Source organism: Pholis gunnellus (genome assembly GCF_910591455.1).
Source record: "Pholis gunnellus genome assembly, chromosome: 13".
In the NCBI taxonomy this organism is placed as follows: domain Eukaryota; kingdom Metazoa; phylum Chordata; class Actinopteri; order Perciformes; family Pholidae; genus Pholis; species Pholis gunnellus.
The window spans coordinates 14,657,263-14,675,797 of NC_136540.1; the positions used below are offsets into that span (position 1 = coordinate 14,657,263).

The following is an 18,535-nucleotide window of genomic DNA, read 5'->3' on the forward strand; positions in this document are numbered from 1 at the left end:
ACTGCAAAAAAAGTACCTAAATTGAATTAATGAGCTTTGGAGAGTGAACTAACTTTTGTTAAAGCATGTGGCTTACCTGATACAATAAGAGTTGTCTCTCTTTGAGCTTGACCCCGGAGATAAACATGTTGGAGTGGCTTGCTCATCTTTTAAGTCCCAGAGGCTTTATCTTAATTGCCCCGCTAAAAGGCAACGTGTTAATACCAGCCAGATAAGATGGAGAGTCAAAAGAGCAATTGTGTTAATCTTCCTGTTGACAATGTATGATGAGAGGCTGATGACATTAGAGCAGACCTCGCTCAGCAGTGCTCACTAACATTGGCCCACCTGAACACAATTTACCATCAAGCTGAATAGAACTCACACATTAGAGAGACGATTTGAGAGAATTATCCTCACATACCTTACGTATCAACAGTAAACAACAATTTAGGACATTAAAAGGTAAGGCGGTGGGTATATAGTTTCCTAAATCATATCAAGGTTTCCTTTATTTCATTGGTTAGTATTTAAAACAAAGATGGCTGGTCCAGACTGAGCTCAGCCTGGTTTTGGGGATTACACTTCAACATTACTACACACCTGTTGTGTGACAAAATAATCTCAACTCAAAGGTCAATGAACTGCGACTTGAAGCCAACCGAACACCTGTTATCCTCACTGCAATGTTTGTGTATAATAAAACAAAAAAAATAACATCATGCACCACCAACCTTCGTTCATTTTCCTTTAGAATTATATATGTGTGTGGAATTATATGTATGCGTAAGACGCCTTATGACGTTCACTGGTAGCTAGCAGGCCAGCTTGCCAGTGATCATCATTAGTTATCATTTTGAAAAATCGACCATGCATAAGAAAGCTTAGCAGTTGCTTTCTCTTCTAAAAGTTGGCAGACTAAATCTGGTGACAGAAAAAACAGTGGTAGTACCGAAGTTATATCAGTTAAGGGTCTGGCTCATGTCCGCTGCCATTATCCGTATACTAGTGGGGACTTCAAATTGTGACTTTCTATTGTTATTTTGTGAAAGTCCAAAATAACACAATTACAGACACACTGAGAACTGGGGCAGAATGTCTCAGAAGGTCTATGATATCCAGCTTTATCTGTGTAAAGTTGGCTTTGATGTATAAGCTCATTAATGTTTAAATTCACTGAATGTACAGACAATAATTAAAGTTTCGTTCTATTTCATTAAAAAAAAAAAAGGTTAAAATGCTATATGGTGATTGAAAAATCTGCCAACTTGGCTGTACACTCTCCTTTGCCAATGGGAAGCTTGCCAAGCCCAGCCCTGAAGAGTCCCAAAGGGCCACTGCAAGGACCTCGGCAATTCAAACCTACTCACTTATAGCCATTAGTGCCCCAATGTTTACGCCTCTCTCCCTTTAGCCAACAAGGCATGGATGGATCCCAAACAGAAGTGGTAATGAGGTCCTAAGCAGCCTTGCGGCTTCAGACACAGAGACACTGGAGCAGAGCGGGCCAGTTCGGTCAGCTGCAGGGAATCGAGGCACAGAGAGGCCCGTAGTCCACTGTTGGCGGCTCACATGGGACTGTAAGGCGAATGTGATCCTGACACATTGTTCTGGCATGTATAATGGGGCCTTTTCAGGGCTCCTCAGGGGAGACCTGGGAGCCTGATCTTAAAGAAGTAATGTGACGTTGGTTTGATGGTTCTCCCTCCTCTCCACTTTTGTCTAAGTGCCTCGTTTATGAGAAGTTGTCCTATGACTCATGTCTGCCTGCATTTCCATTCACTTTAAGGAAAAGGCAAGACAGATAATGTGACAGTTGCATAGACATCTCATTCTGTTTCTCTGTTTTTTTTAAGAATGGTCAGGCCAGGCTGTCCAGTCATTCTGCTCCACCTCTTCAGCATCTTTGTACAGACGGGAGGTACGAGTCATCCTCCACATCAATTCCTTTATCTTCTAGAGTGGAGAAAAGTCCATTTAATGAGCTGTTTATTCTCCTTTTAGGTAGTAAGGATATCCTGTATCCGTATGGACCCGGCCATAGGGATCTAGAGACTCCAAAGATGGATGATGGGAGTTCTGCTGAAATTATTTTACTCATTCACTTCATTTTCTTCAATATCCCCTACCGTTCCATCTACGTAAGCCTTGATCAAAACTCTTATTACTGCACAGAAATGTAGCATCCATCCATCTTAACATGATTTATTGCAATGTATGAAGCATAAAATACAACCCTGTGTGTTCTGCCCACAGATCAACAACAACGGTGTGATCTCCTTCAACGTGCAGGTTAGCCAGTTCACACCAGAAGCTTTTCCCCTGAGTGACAGTCGATCGTTCATTGCTCCACTTTGGGCAGATGTGCACAACGGCATTCGCGGAGATGTGTTCTACCGAGAGTCCACCGAACCAGAAATACTGGAAAGGGCAACGCAAGATGTCCGGAAGTACTTCAAAACTATACCCACTTTCACAGCCACCTGGGTCTTTATTGTAACATGGCACCAAGTCACCTTCTATGGAGGAAGCCAGACAACCCCGGTAAAGTCCAAACACATTTCCACACAGTAGTGTTTAGCTTAGCGAGGTCTGCTAAGCTGTGGAAGCAGCAGTTATATCTAGAACATTTAGAAAAAAAGAAATTCACGACCACATATCCTTGTTTTAACTAGTAGACACCAAGACATGATTTGATATGTAAATCACCAAAACCATGGGGGACACAAATGAGATTAACTTGACATCACTTTGAATCGATGTATGATTTCATTTTCATCAAATGTTGACAATCGTAATTCCCAAAATGTTTTGACTTCTGTTTAAATTTTCCACATCGAGAACATTTTCCTTCAGTGACCATATAAACAGACTTTAATTTAGTCAGACATTGGCCGAGTGCCATTTTGAAACTTATCCACTCATTTATTTTTTTGTGTTCAGTGTTTCTGAAGAACTGGGTTCTCAAATGCAATTTTGTAAATCTGCTGTTTTTTCTGCAAGTGAAACATTTGTTGACTGTTGAAATGTTTCGTCTCTGTTGGGGCATTCTTCTTTTTAGTATGTTACGTCTGTTTTTTTTTCTCTTTTTAAAACTATTTTCATCCTCTTGTTTGATTAAAAGGTGAACACATTCCAAACTGTACTAATCACAGATAGCGTGACGTCCTTCACCATGTTCAACTACGGAGAAATCACATGGAGCACGGGAACAGCCAGCGGTGGAGATCCTTTAACAGGACTGGGTGGGACGACGGCTCAGGTATTCTCACTATGGCTGTAACCATTTCATACGTATGTTAATCCTTTCAATGATATTGACAAACATTTCACCTCACGACCTCACACCTTTCCCCTTTACAGTCAGGTTTTAATGGTGGAGACATTGGTCACTTCTTCAACCTGCCGGGATCGCGGTCAAATGATGTAGTGAACATTGAACAGACAACCAATGTAAATACCCCTGGGCGCTGGTTCTTCCGCGTAGACACTGAACTGATAGATCCTGCCAATGGCTGCAGCTTCAATGGCAAGTTCAAACGTCAAACACTGATATTTATGTCCACACAGGCTTCTCTTATGAAGAACTGCTTGTAAATATCTCCTCTGTCTTCCATACGTCCTGTCCAGGGCGTTTTTACCGACGAGGGGAAGTTTTCTGGCTGTCTGACCAGTGTTTACAGCGATGCCGCTGCCTTGACATTAACAATGAGGTGCAATGCCACGAGGCTCCATGCGGGCAGCTGGAGACCTGCGAGCAGCAAGAAGGGGCCTTTTACTGCCAGCCAACCCGCACCAGCACTTGCGTGGTATTTGGCGACCCTCATTACCACACCTTCGACGGCTTCCTTTATCACTTCCAGGGAACCTGCTCCTACCTGCTGGCTCGGCCCTGCTGGGAGGTGGCAGGGCTGCCTTTCTTCAGCATCGAGGCCAAAAATGAGAACCGTGGCGTCGCCTCTGTTTCTTGGCTTAGAGATGTCACAGTGGAGGTGTATGGTCACAGAGTCATGTTACCCAAAGGCAGTTTTGGAACAGTCCAGGTGAGAATCTGTGGACCACGTTGTTTTTGGTTGGAGTGTTAAGTGGGGTTATGTGGATGCATTTAGAGTAGTTTGGACAGTAAACCAATCACTAATTATCACTTGGATAAATCTACCTGGATGGGTACAAGCAGACAATGCAGGATTTAAGTTTTGAGAGTTTTGTCATGATAAAGGTAGAAGAAGAAAGTGACAGTATTGTAACTGCACCAAGGTGTCTACCATTATCCTTTGTTCCTTTTCTGATTATTCCTTTCTTCATCTCTCTAGGTGGACGGCTTGGTGAAGACCTTACCGGTCCAACTCCAGCTTGGTGCTATCAGGGTATACCAGTCTGGGGTTGCCATTGCTTTAGAAACAGACTTTGGACTCTTGGTAACTTACGACGGCCAACACTATGCATCCATCTCCCTACCCAGCTCCTACTTCAACAACACTTGTGGCCTTTGCGGTAACTACAACGATGACCCCGCCGATGATCCTGTGCTTCCTGACGGCTCGCTGGCAGAGAGCGTAGTGGAATTAGGGGGCAGCTGGCGAGCAGAGGACACAGACTGGAGGTGTACAGATGGCTGCGCCCAGAACTGCAGTGTGTGTGACGCTCTTACGGAAGCCTTCTACTTTCGCTCAGACTACTGTGGGCTCATCAACAAAACCGATGGACCTTTTAGGGACTGCAGAGCTGTGGTGGACCCTACGGCCTTTGTGTATAGCTGTGTATATGACATGTGCAGCAACAGGGATAACATCACCACGCTCTGCCAGGCCATCCAGGCCTATGCTTTGGCCTGTCAGGCCCTTGGTGTCACGATACGACCGTGGAGATCTCGCACATTTTGCGGTGAGATTCAGTTTGATTCAGTTCATGTAGATTCTTCATCTTACATGCATTCACTTGTGTTATCTGACATCATTTCTTCTCTCTTACTGGTTCTCAGCCTTGTCGTGTCCGGAGTTCAGCCTTTACCAAGTTTGCACGAGTGCCTGCCCGGCCTCCTGCTCGGACCTCACCGCTCCCCTGTATTGTGCTCACCCTTGCACTGAGGGCTGCCAGTGTGACCTGGGCTATGTTCTCAGCGGCAGCCGTTGTGTTCAGCTTGAGGACTGTGGCTGTGAGCACAACGGCCTCTATTACCCTCTTAATAACACTTTCTGGGCAGGCCCCAGTGGTGAGGAAGGTGAATGTACCCTCCGCTGCACCTGCGGGCCTGCCGGGGAAGTCTCCTGCTTCAACGAGTCCTGCAAGGAGGGTGAGGTGTGTGTGGTGGAGGTGGGCTTTCTGGGTTGCTACCCTCGGAGGGAGGGAGTGTGCTCAATCAACCAGAACTCAGTGACAACCTCCTTTGATGGCACCTTCCTGCTGATCCCAGACGACAGCTCCTACTACCTGCTGAAGCTGTGCAGTGCAGTGCCAGCTAATGGCTCGATGGTTGAGGTGAAGATGGGCAGGCGGCTGGTGAACAAAGGCCCCACTTGGAAAAGACCTGTGGTAGTTACAGTGGCTAACCTGGAAGCTCAGATGGGAGGGATAGATTTTGATATAGTAAAGGTTAGTATTGTCTCTACAGAGCAAAATCCTTTTAGTCATCTATGTTTAGCTGTTGCATACCTATGGCTGTGACACCTTTTGTGTTACAGGTGAATGGTGAACCAGTGGTGCTCCCATACGTCCATCCGATGGAGACAATGATGATCTACAGAGCACCAGGCAATGCTACAGTGGTGGAGTCCCGTGGTCTGCTCCGTGTCCAGTACACTCGCCAGGGATACCTCAACATCTCCCTCTCCACCCTCTTCTACAACGTTACTTGTGGTCTATGTGGCGTCTTCAATAGCAATGCCACTGATGACCTTCGTCTTCCAAATGGACGCCTGGCGGAGTCTGCTGAACAGTTCACAGAGGGTTGGCGGTCCATCGCTGATGACCTCACCTGTAATGGTGACTGCGATGCCCTGTATCGGATGTGCACAGACTTGCGCCTCTACCAGAATCCTTGGATGTGTGGCAACATCAATGACCCGGGAAATAGTTCATTTCTGGCATGTCATGCAGTGGTCAACCCCTCGCCATTCTTCAGGAACTGCTTGTATAACATGTGTGTAAAGCAAGGGAATCGCTCAGCCCTGTGTTCTTCACTGCAGGCGTATGCCACCGCCTGTCAGGACGCTCAAGTAGGCCTCGCTTCCTGGAGGAGCGTCACCAACTGCCGTGAGTTTATACATCTTCACTTCAAAGCACAGACACTTCCAAACCTGTCTTACTTTGTTGTAACTTGTTAGCAAGAAATCTTGTCGACACATCAAAAACTGAAACGTTTTTTTTTTAATTTGTATTAACATACGACATGACATTAAGTGAGGGTCATATTTATAAGCTAGCAGTTTCTTTCTGCTTCCTGTCACTGTGGTAGATACACAAATATACCAGTATTTTCATATTTAATTTCCTCTATAACTACCTATACTGTCGTTCCCTTTTTTGGAAGCCAAAAAGTTAGTATTTTCCCCATGTAAAAATATCAAATTTAACTTTACATGTCATTTCGCTTTCTGAAGAACCTGAATCTTGATCGTGTTGCTAGCATAAGAACACTGATGTTTCTTAATTGTGCCCAAATCAGATTCACAGGCCTGTTTCAGAGCAGTCCTTTTGACAAAGCTGGAAAAGCACAGGTGGAACTAATAACAATGACAGTGACTCTGTTCCAGCAATTATTGAAATGCATGTAGCAATTTATTCATTTATTAGTCACACCTGTTTGACAAGTGAAATTAAAAAGGCCTACCAGTATTCCTCATTAGATCCGATCCCCCGGTGCTCAATAGTGTTGCACTAATATTTACCTCTTCTTTAAAAGTACTACACCAAATTCTCAAGCCTTGTGGGCTTGAAAGGTGACTCTGTAAACTTGCTCCTTCGCCGACCATTGAAACTTTTCAAAATCACTTCTTCAGCATAATCCCCCTCTCAGCTCTCAGCAATCATATTTCTTTTGCCAAAATATGGCTCAATTCACTGCTTCCGTTTGTCGCTAGCAGCACAAAATATGATCGTAAAAACATACATATGGATGGATTATGCTGCAGCAGTGGTTTGAGAACACAAACATTTTGTTTTGCCGTAAACTTAACACATAAACCAGTGGATTCCATTGTAACTGTGGTGTCCAAGGTGTCTACATCTGCTACTGGGGAGAGATTAAAACTCCTCAAAGCCGCCATTCAATCCTACTTTGGGCGACTCAAATCAAAGGTTTTTGGAGGATTATTCTTGTAATATGGTTTTGATCGTCTTTGCTCCTCTCCTGCCTTCTCTTCCAATGCTCTTCTGTCTCAGCTCTTCCCTGTCCACAGAACAGTCATTTTGACGAGTGCACCGGTGCCTGCCCTCTGACCTGTGCCAACTTAGATGAACCTGAAGAGCCATGCCCTCTGCCATGCCAGGAAGGTTGTCAATGTGAGGAGGGCTTTGCACTTCGCGATGGCCTGTGTGTGGCACGCAGTGATTGTGGCTGCATGAGCCATGGGCGCCAGCTGGCCACTAATCAGACTTTCTGGACGGACTGGGAGTGCCAGGAGCGTTGCTACTGCAATGGTTCTGACAACAGTGTATACTGTCAGCTCGCAGCCTGTTACCCTGAGGACTACTGCAAGGAGAACGACGGCCTGTACTTTTGCCAGCCGCGCACTGAGGCCCTGTGTGTGGTGGCCGGTTATGGACATTTTCTGCCATTTGGCGGCGTCCCGTTTGAACTGCAGAGCTCTTGTACTCTAAGGATGGCCACCACCAGCTGTGGGAGAGAGAACGGGGACCACGCAACCACGAGCGAAACGTTTCCTCAATTTAAATTGGCAGCTCGTAATGAGGAAAGGGACACAGGCCAGGCTATTTGGGTGAGGGGCTTTGTACTGGAGGTCTACGAGTATGAGATTGAAGTGTCTCGAAGCTACAAAAACACTGTCACGGTGAGTGCATGAAGCATAAATTAAACAAGAGCTATGATTATATAGTGTGTTCATATCAGGGAATGCCTGTAATATGCATGACCCCTGAAAGTCACAGTTGTTGCATTTGTGAGGACATGTTATTTCTAATCAAGCCGATTGAATGACCAGGCAGAGGGTGAATTCCTCTTTGATTGGCTTAAGGTGGATCTGATTTCAATGGGCATCTATTATCAGGCTGGATTTGGCTCAGACAAAACCCCGACCCTGAGCGACATTTGGACTGGGTTCACAAACCGACTAAAAGATCTGAGGAGGAATAGAAATGACACACATAACCCAACGCCCACTCACACACACATACAGACACACACCAACCAGACTCTTTCTTTTTTATACAATTAGTTGGATTAGAAACTATGACTTGGTACAAAAAAATGCTTCTGTAAGAATGTGTGTGTGTGTGTGTGTGTGTGTGTGTGTGTGTGTGTGTGTGTGTGTGTGTGTGTGTGTGTGTGTGTGTGTGTGTGTGTGTGTGTGTCAGCAGGTGTGCATCCTGGAATAAGAGCTAAACCTGTTAGAGGTTTAAGTAGAACCAGTTTTATTGAATCCCTCTTCTCTCAGGTGAATAAGGAGCGTTTGTACCTTCCTCTGAAGCTGGGCCCGGGGAAGGTCAACATCTTCACCTCAGGCATGCAGCTCATTCTGGAGACAGATTTTGGCCTGAAGGTGGCCTTTGACTGGAACACTCTCCTCCTGTTGACTTTGCCCCGCGACCTGTACAACGCTTCCTGCGGCCTCTGCCAGGGCATGCCCTTGTCCCCTCCTACCCTTACCACCACTGACTGGGGCCTGGCCTGGGCAGAGAGGGACACCTTCTGCCAGGTGGGCTGTGGAGACTCCTGCCCACGCTGTGGCCTGGGAGAGACTAGCGCAGCGAATGACTCCCCTCTCATGGTGGCTGATGCCAACACGAACGGCGACACGGACAATGGGGAAAATGAAGTCGACACAGGCATACGCTTCCACATCGGGAATGGACTGTATGTGTTTGTGGAGCCGGAGGCGGTGAGGCTTTGTGGGCTAATTGTGGATCGAGGTGGTGCGTTTGCGCGTTGTCACAGCAAGGTGACGCCAGCGTTTTTTTATCAAAGCTGCCTGCAGGACACCTGTTTGGACCAGGGAGCTCAGGATACAGGCTGTAACTGGCTGCAGATGTATGCCAGCACCTGTCAGACCCAAGGGGTGCCCGTTACCGGCTGGAGGAGCGACACGCCGTGTGGTGAGTGCAAGTCTGGGCTCACCGTAGATTGTTTTATTTGTCCAGATTTTGATATAACTGTTTCTGAAAACTTGTCTTTCCAGAGACAATGTCTGTGTAACTGTAAATAAGTCCACACAACACACTGTTACAAGTTTTAACTGGAACTTTTCTTTGGTGGAAAGTAGTTCCAGTGAACACATTTCAACATTAATGTTTGTGTGGGTTAAGCAAATAAGATAAGAAGTATTAATTAGTGGGCTTTAGAGGTGTTGGTAGGATTATTCTTGAACTTTGGATGGAGCACGGCTGTTCCTTCTACTTCTTGTCCTTATGCTACGCTAGGCTAACCATGCACTGACTCATCTCAAAAAGAAAGGGAATAAGCATGTTTCCCAAAATGTTGAACTATTCCTTTAAAGAGCTGCCGTAGAGCCACATAAGCTCTATAGGTGGACTCTCCAGTAAAAATCACAAATATTAACCCTTGAAAAGTCATACCGTAAAATGTCCTATGTGCACGATGTCTTCAGTGCAGTCGTTCCCTAATATCTTTGCCAACCTGCCTGCCCCCAGTCCAGAGCTGTTCACCCAACAGCCATTACTCCAGTTGTGTGTCGGTTTGCCCGCCCCAGTGCGCCCCAGCCCGCGGCCAGAGGGACTGCAGCCAGGACTGTGTGGAGGGCTGCCAGTGTGACCAGGGCTTCGTGCTCAACGGCAAGGGCTGCATCCTGCCTCAAAACTGTGGCTGCTACACTGATGGCAAGTACTATGAGGTCAGTCTCACATCCAGCACTACACGGAATAAACTCACGTTAAATCAGGCAGGTATTACAATCTATAAAGGAAAACCTTCACACTAAACTTGTGAATTGTTTGAATAGGGCTGAAACTAAAGAATATTTTTTGTTGATTTTGTTATTGATTATTTGAATTATTATTAAATAGATCATAGGCTATAGAATGTGAGAAAATATATAAAAATACCCATCAAAATTTCTTATTGGGAATATGTCACGAAAAACTCACTTTGTTCAGTGCTAGTGCACGTACATTTGAGTATCTGGAGTGCCTTCCAACCCTAAAACTGTGAAATAAGACAACCCTGTCCTTTTTTTTATGGGCGTCCTAGATCAGATATGCAGGCTCATTAGAATATACCTCCATCAACATATTTTTCTCACAAGCCAAACTGGACTTTTTCATAAGGGGGGCTTAAAGAGACTGAAATGGAGCGTTTCAGATGGAGGGTCACAGGTATATTCAGACAGACAGTGTGAGAAAAATAATGTTGTTTTTTTTAGAACATTTAAGCATGTAAACATGTTCTAGTAAACCCATAATAGAAGTATGACCCTGATAATGAGCATATGTCCCCTTCAAAGGCCAAGATTAATTTTCTTTGTCTCTCAACTAATACATCAAATGTTTCAGCTCTGGTTTTAACGGAAATCTTAATTTTTTTCAGCCCAAACAGCTGTTTTGGAACAGCGACTGTACCAAACGCTGCCAGTGCATCGGACGAAACCTGGTCCAGTGCGACCCGAGGCGCTGTAAGGCAGAGGAAGAGTGCGCCCTGCGGTACGGAGTGCGGGGCTGCTTTGCGCGGCGCTCCCAGCACTGCGTGGCGTCTGGCGGTGGGGTTTTCAGGACCTTCGACGGGGCGTCGCTGCGGCTCCCGGCCTCCTGCTCCTTCGTCTTGTCCACCAACTGTCATAAGCTGCCCGACCTCTCCTTCCAGCTCATTGCTAACTTCGATAAATGGAGCACACCCAACCTCACCACCATCTCTCATGTCTACCTTTACATCAATGAGGAGAATATACTCATCTCTGGCAGCACTGTCAAGGTGAGAGAAGCGTCGGACCCTCGTGCATTTGTCAGTAGGCTACATCAGCCACATTTTGGAAATTCGGACTGATTTCCTGACTTTTGGTGTCTTTAAGGTCATTGTTTTGGTTTTATGGTCCACAGCTTCAATGATAAATGCTAAAACATAGTAAGAGTGCCACAAGTAAAGAAAAGTTCCAAGCAAACTGACTCAGTAATGTTTCAACCCGTTCTCATCCCAACTCGTCACATACTGATGCTCGTCTCCTAACGATGACGCTCCAATACGGTTGCAGTAAACACGTTAACATCGTGAATTCAGACAAAAACACTTGCTTAGGTTTAGAAAAAAAAGATTGTGGTTTGGGTTAAAAATGCTTTTGTCAATTGAAAGTGACACAAAGACAAACAACGTTGTTTGTTTCACGCAGGACACGAACAGCTGCCTCCTGGTTGAAAGTCCTGTGTTTGTTTTAGTGGCAAAAACCCCTTTTCTTTGTAAGAGGAAGTTTGTGATATTTCTTCTTTCAAATGCTACTTGGTCTTGCTTTGATGAAATTATTATCTCCATGGGGAGACTATTTGTTTATATCATCCACTTTCTTTTCTTCTGGCTATGTGCCGTCTGCTTTTATCAAACCTCTCCTCTGGAAACTAAACAAACGGTCCCAAGTCAAATCTCCCTTTTCTTGCCAGAGTACTTTTTACCAATTACCACTAATAGCCTGGTAAAGCTCCTCATGTTGAAGCTTTAGGCCATAACATTCCACTGAAAGTGCACTGACAGAGGAAGATAATGGGTTGCTGATTTTTTTTAATTTAGTCTTAATCCTGCTTGATCTGAGTGAGCTATTTACAGCATGTTTTTCTCAACTGCCTTAAGAACTATGTAGGTATTAGCGATAATGGGCCAGGGTCATATTTACCAGAACAGTAATTACAACACTGTCATAATCTTTGCTTTGGGCTTTCATCTTTTCCTTTCTTCTCTGTTATATGCTACACCTCAGTGACATCCTTTACGAAAATTAAATCAGTTTATGCAGATGACACCCTAATCTACATCCCTGCCTCAGGTAATCACGCTTGCATGTCTGAGCTCAAACACCACTTCTCTGTTTTCATATCTCTCAGGCAGGAGGAAAAAACTGCAATATGTGTTGTCTCTATGATATCACCGTGGTACATTATTTGCAGAAGATTGCACCCATGGTTTCATCTTCGATTCCCTCCTCATGTTCAACAATTAAGGACATGACTAAAATTATGATATTTCCTTATGAGAATAAGGACATGTCTCAGAGGTCTGACCCCAGCTGTAAAACATGGTTGAAAACGACCAAAATGAACTAAAACTAACCCACCATAATCAGTTTATTTTGATTTCTGCTACTAGAGTTTTTGATTCTAGTAAGTTATGTATTAAGGAGTAACATAAGTAACGTCACCGTCATCAAATCTGCAATCCTGCTTGTGTCAAAGCGAAGGCTTATTATTACTTAGGTGACAGTGCAGAATTTGGCATGTAAGGGCGTGTTATGCTGGCCACTGAAAATAAATGAAATAAAGTGACTTGTGACTTATGTCTTATCTCAGATATGTAAAGACGTCCATCTCCTGTGTCTTCACAGGTCAATGGTACACCAGTATCAGTACCGTTTCTAACTGGGCTGATGACACGTCTGTCGACGTCCGAAGGTTTCATTGTCATCGACACACCCCAGGACATCCAGGTCCGGTACAACCACTTTAACACCCTGAGCATCACGATGGGCCAGCGGCTTCAGAACAAGGTGTGTGGCCTCTGCGGGAATTTCAACGGAGACCCCAGTGACGACTACATCACCTCCAGGGGGAAGCCGGCTGTCAGCGCCCTGGAGCTGGCCCAGAGCTGGAAGACCAACGGTATGCAGAACAGGTGGGTGAGGGAGGCTTACGAACATGGTGGAATATATTGTACACCATTTACATTTATGTAATCCTACAACTCTTGTGAAATCTTTCAGACATCAAAATGCAACATTGAAGCTGTACTAATCAACATAGTTACAATGACTACATGTATTGTGAAAGGGGTCTGTCATAGTGACGAACTCTCAGAGATTTATCACAAAACTCTGCTGTTCTTTCAGCCTCTTCAGTTTATTGTTTTGGCTTTGCAGCCTACAAACTCCGATCTCATCCCTCTCCGTAGTTGGCTGCATGCTGGTTTAGAAAGTGAACCATCTCGCAGCACCAGATACTGTTGCCCACTAGCTTAGAGAGTGCTGCTTTAAATAATTCTCCCATCACTCAAATGGCTGGTAACTTTTTCTGCCATTGTGTGTCTTTTAACCAGTCCTTGCTCAGCGTACATACACTATTTACAGATCGGAGAAAGTGGCACAAGCAAATAAGAATAATGATAAAATAATAACTCTGATAGTTGGCCGTTGGTCTTCCTCCTCCAGTTGTGATGAAACCCAGTTTGTGGCTCTGGCTCAGTCCTGTGACAACACGGCGGTGCTGGCGCTGCAAAGTGAAGACGCCTGTCAGAAGCTCACCCAGCTGAAGGGTTTCTTCCAGCCGTGCCACGGCCTGCTGGATCCCCGGCCCTTCTACCAGTCCTGCTACCTGGACGGCTGCTACAATCACCGCAAGGCTCAGGTCTGCGGCTCTCTGGCGGCCTACGCGGAAGCCTGCCGCTCCATGGGCACCCTCACCACCAAGTGGATCACCCAGGAGAACTGCTGTAAGGGCACCGCGAGGCACCAGCCTCTCTCAACACACACACACACACACACACACACACACACACACACACACACACACACACGACTCTGCATGTCTCTTCAACCCAATTCACAGTAGGCCTTATTTATAAATCGTGAGAGGAGTGAATTTCTGCGTGAATGGACCTTCTTGACCATTTTTACTGACATTTCTGTATCACAGTATCTTATCTTGAAAAGGTAAACCAGCAATTTCGAAGAGATATACGTTTGATGAATTCCAATTTTGTTTTATGCATGTGTTATTGAAAACATACATTATAAATGAGACCAAATGAATGCATTTAGGTGGAGTTAACAGGCTCTTGTTTTTTCCTCTCATTACCCAAACAAACAGAATATTCACTAGCCTTTGATATTATATTAATATAATAAGTAGGCTGTAATAATCAGAACAATAGCGGCATTCAGGCTCCCTCATGTGGCTCAAAGGTGTACTGCAGAAGTAAACATTAAATAAGAGACTATGGAAGAAATTCTACAAATGTATTTCTCCTGCATCTTTGTGGATGACTGCCAAAACTGATGAATATGCGTGTGAACTTCTTGAGCTAACAGTGTGTGTGACAGCTAACATTGTGTGTGGACCTGTCTTTAGCAGAATGGATCTACGACCCCTGTGCAGGAGAGATCTGCACAAACTTCACCTGTGAGCTGGAGAGCGATGGTGACCTGTGTGGCTGCCCGGAGTTGCCTACCAGCACTGGAGGTGAGCGCTTCACAAGGCAACGAGGTATCAAATCATCTTTCCCCTGTTTTAATCCTGACCAAGTAGTTTGCTGTAAATTAGGGGTGGCCAGACTTTTTTTTGATTCTGGTCCATATACAGACAAATCTAAGGAGTCACAGGCCACACAATAGCGAATGGGTAGTTTTCAACCAGTTACACTGCAAAAACAAAATCCGTCTCACGCTGCCATGTGCAGTACTTGATGTCTGTCTGTGTGTCTGGCAGGTGATGAGGACATCATCCAGGCGGAGGTGAACTGTAAGCATGCTCAGATGGAGGTCTCCATCTCCAAGTGTAAGCTCTTCCAGCTGGGCTTTGAACGAGAGGACGTCAGGGTCAACGACGAGCACTGTGCCGGTATTGAGGGAGAAGACTTCATCTCCTTCCACATCAACAACACCAAGGGACACTGTGGCTCCATCGTACAGGTCAGCGTTCTACCTATAGATCAGTTTTATTTATAAGCGTTTATTTTTCTAAAACCTCTATTCTTTTTACTTTTCTTTGACTTAAGTTTGACTTTATGTCACAAACTTGTACTCAGGCACCTTGAAGCCAATGTAGAAGTGCCTTAAACTTGCATTCTTTCTAATAGCCATCAGGGGCGGCTCCTCTGGTGGCACAAAGCAGTCTGATTGTGTTAAAGTCAAAGAGAAAATGACCCTACTTCAGTTAACATTGCAAACATAAGTTTATCGTCTCAATCACTACTTTCAGGTCTTCTTCAATACAGCATGATGTTCATTTTGTGAATTATGGTTACATTTAGAATAAAATAGACGATTAAACAGGATATGCTTTAGGACGTGACTAAATGCAAAAGTAGTGTCCGGTCTGCGAGCTGGCCGTCTTTTCATAGTGTGTTTACAGGTCATGAAAAAATGTCTTATTCGGAGTCCGGTTGTCTTTAGTTCCATCCTCTCCTCTCACTTCTGGTTGAAAAAAAACAAAATGGCGGTGGCCCAATACTGAAATCAAGGCTTCAAATACGTAATCCACAAACCATTGAGTGACGTCATGGTGACTAGATCCACTTCTTATTTACAGTCTATGCTTTTAAATGATTAAATAGGGATAGAAGGAATAGTTAGTAAGAGAGTCAGATGAGAAGATTAATAGCAGTCTCATGTCTGTGTTGACTGTGTGGTTAGCCTAGCTTAGCATAATGGCTGTAATTGGAAGGAGCTGCTAGCCTGGTTCTGTCTAAAATAATAAAAAGGAGGCCTTCACACGTGCTACTCTTAACGCTGTATCTCAAGCTTTTTGTCCAATCTGGCAACCTGTGCTCGATCCAGAAATGTTTGAGCCGAAGCACTGGTCAGATGAATATACTGTAGTTCACCAAGAAATACTTCCAGCATGTAACTCCACATTAAATACATGAAATACATGTGGTAATGAGTATGTTTCCGAGGTGCATGCTAAGGCCGGCTTACCAGATTGATAGTGATCTTCTCATCTCACTTGCTTCCCTGTTTTCCTGACAGTCGAATGGCACACACATCCTGTATAAGAACACCGTGTGGATAGAGAGCGTGAACAACACCGGGAACGTCATCACCAGAGACAAGACCATCAACGTGGAGTTCTCCTGCGCCTACGAACTGGACCTGAGGATCTCGCTGGAGACTGTCCTCAAGCCCATGCTCAGGTCAGATAGAGCACATGTAGAATAATAGGTGTACCTCCAGTGAAAACAAAATGTGCATGGCTAGCCATAACAAGCAGCTCCGTCTTCTCCTCCAGTGTGATAAACCTCACCATACCGACCCAGGAAGGAAACTTCATCACCAAGATGGCTCTGTATAAGAACTCCTCGTACCGAAACCCGTACAGGGAGGGCGAGGTGGTGCTGAGCACGCGGGACATCCTCTTCGTGGGCGTCTTTGTGGAAGGGGCAGATGAAAACCAGCTCATCCTCATAGTTAACATGTGCTGGGCCACGCCGTCCCGCTACAGCAGCGACCGACTCCGCTACGTCATCATAGAGAGAGGGTAGGCGTCACACGCACGCAACTAATGATTTTTCTCATTGCTGATTAAACTGGGGGACGTTTTTAAATGAATGGTTTAGCCAATAAAATATCTGAAAATTGTGAAAATTGCCCATTGAAATGTATTGTTTTGTCCAAAACAGTTAAAAAGCCAAAGATATTTGATTTACAAGGATAAAAAGCAGCAAATCCCAACACCACAACCAGTGAATGTTTGGAATATTTGCTTGATAGAAGCTGAAACATTGAATCTCTTATCAGATTCAAGCATCGTTTCAGCTTTGTATTTTTCATAATGCTACTTACTATGCTAAGACTGTAGGGACCTGGTGAAATATTTGAATCAGTTCTCTTTTTAAATTAGAAATATTGCTTTCTCTGTAGCACTTTCAATGTCTATAATGCATTATAAATGCACTTATAATGAGTTAGAATCTCCTTATAGCACTGTGCAAAATGTTTATTCATCACACCCCCGGTGTGTAAAGGCCTTAAATCTGCAGGACTTGAAGCATGAGACAGTTAGTCGAGGGAGTTTGGAAGGGTCCAGTCTAGCATCTGTGTTATATAAGGTGATGAATGTCCAATAAGGAATTTACGGATGAAAAGAACTGATAGAAAGCCACATTTGAAAGTAGCAGTGACTATTTTTCGCAGTATGAAGTGCAGATGGTGGCTGATGCTGTGGATAAAGGCCAATGGACACTCCACACAGTCTATTCCTTTAATACCTGTCTCTCTGTAGGTGTCCAAACATTAAGGACAACACCATCGGCATGGCAGAGAACGGCGTCTCACTCACCTGTCGCTTCCACGTCACCGTCTTCAAGTTCATTGGGGATTACGATGAGGTCCACCTCCACTGTGACGTCACCCTGTGTGACTCTGAAACAAACGCCTGCAAAGTGGTGAGAAATCCTGAAACACTTCTCAACAGTGAACAGTGGTGATGAAACGATGTCTGCTGTACTGATGTATGTGTGTCCTGTGTATCCAGAACTGTCCACACAAGAGACGCATGTACTCGGAGGACAGTGATCATAAAGAGCACATATTGTCTGTGGGACCCATAAGAAGGAGAGGTAAGTAAGCTGACCTACTAGTTGTCGTAACTCTCTTTGGTATTCCCTCAGTGGGAATCGGCACGGGATTCAAATCAAAACAACTCATAATTGAATTTCTCATATCCTCAAGAAACGTTTTAAACACAGGAACGATGTTGTCCAAGTTCACTTTACAGAGATGATTCATTTCCAAATCTAATTCCAGCACTTTCCACAGCTATTTAGTGAAATTCCAAAGCGTTTCTGGGATTTTCATGACTCCCCTGTGACGTCTACCTTTAGAATCAGACTGGTGCGAGGAGGAAAACGGAGGCTGTGAGCAGATCTGCTCCAGTAAGACGAGCGGACCGGTCTGCAGCTGTGTGACTGGGATGCTGCAACGAGATAGGAAAAGCTGCCGGAGTAAGCACCAGACACACAAGTACTCACGACAACACACATAGTACTGCAAAGCTGTTTAGTGTCACGTTGCGTCTTGGCACACGAGTTAGAATTCACATTCATACCAGACTTGAACTCAAGATGAAGGGATTATAAAGCAGAGCGCTGTGATGAAATGCTGAATTCATATCTACGTCTGTACAACTTCACAAGTAACACAAGCTGGACAGTTGATGCAACTTTGATACCGATTTGATAAAGAAATGTTGGTTTATCTCATTTACCTAATGTACCACATGTATTTATTTATTTAAATATATAACAAACACAACTATATACGTATATACATATGTACATACACAGCACATTTGGGATGTAACACGAGAAAAAGTGCCAGCGAGCATCCTATATAATTAATGTTTTCTTCTTTTCCCAGCTGTGAGCGCGAGCTGTAACCTCACACCTGCGGTCTCTCTGCTGAGCATCAGCGCTGTGATCTCCATGTTCCCGGCTCGTATTCACACTCTCCTCTCCTAA

General features: G+C 44.7%; 1 protein-coding gene across 1 annotated transcript; it reads left to right on the forward strand.

Moving 5' to 3' along the window:
• Positions 1 to 1,830: 1,830 nt before the first annotated feature.
• On the forward strand, positions 1,831 to 18,535 carry tecta (tectorin alpha; the record flags this gene model as incomplete). The annotated part of the gene is made up of 23 exons (XM_079171923.1): positions 1,831 to 1,900; positions 1,984 to 2,120; positions 2,236 to 2,523; positions 3,104 to 3,241; positions 3,343 to 3,508; positions 3,610 to 4,022; positions 4,293 to 4,863; positions 4,961 to 5,571; positions 5,661 to 6,231; positions 7,360 to 7,988; positions 8,592 to 9,249; positions 9,805 to 10,004; positions 10,697 to 11,077; positions 12,690 to 12,976; positions 13,509 to 13,789; positions 14,428 to 14,538; positions 14,785 to 14,987; positions 16,047 to 16,210; positions 16,306 to 16,554; positions 17,299 to 17,461; positions 17,551 to 17,635; positions 17,900 to 18,019; positions 18,435 to 18,535. Exons 1-23 carry the CDS (start codon positions 1,837 to 1,839, stop codon positions 18,533 to 18,535), a joined length of 6,591 nt encoding a protein of 2,196 aa, XP_079028049.1. The 5' UTR covers positions 1,831 to 1,836.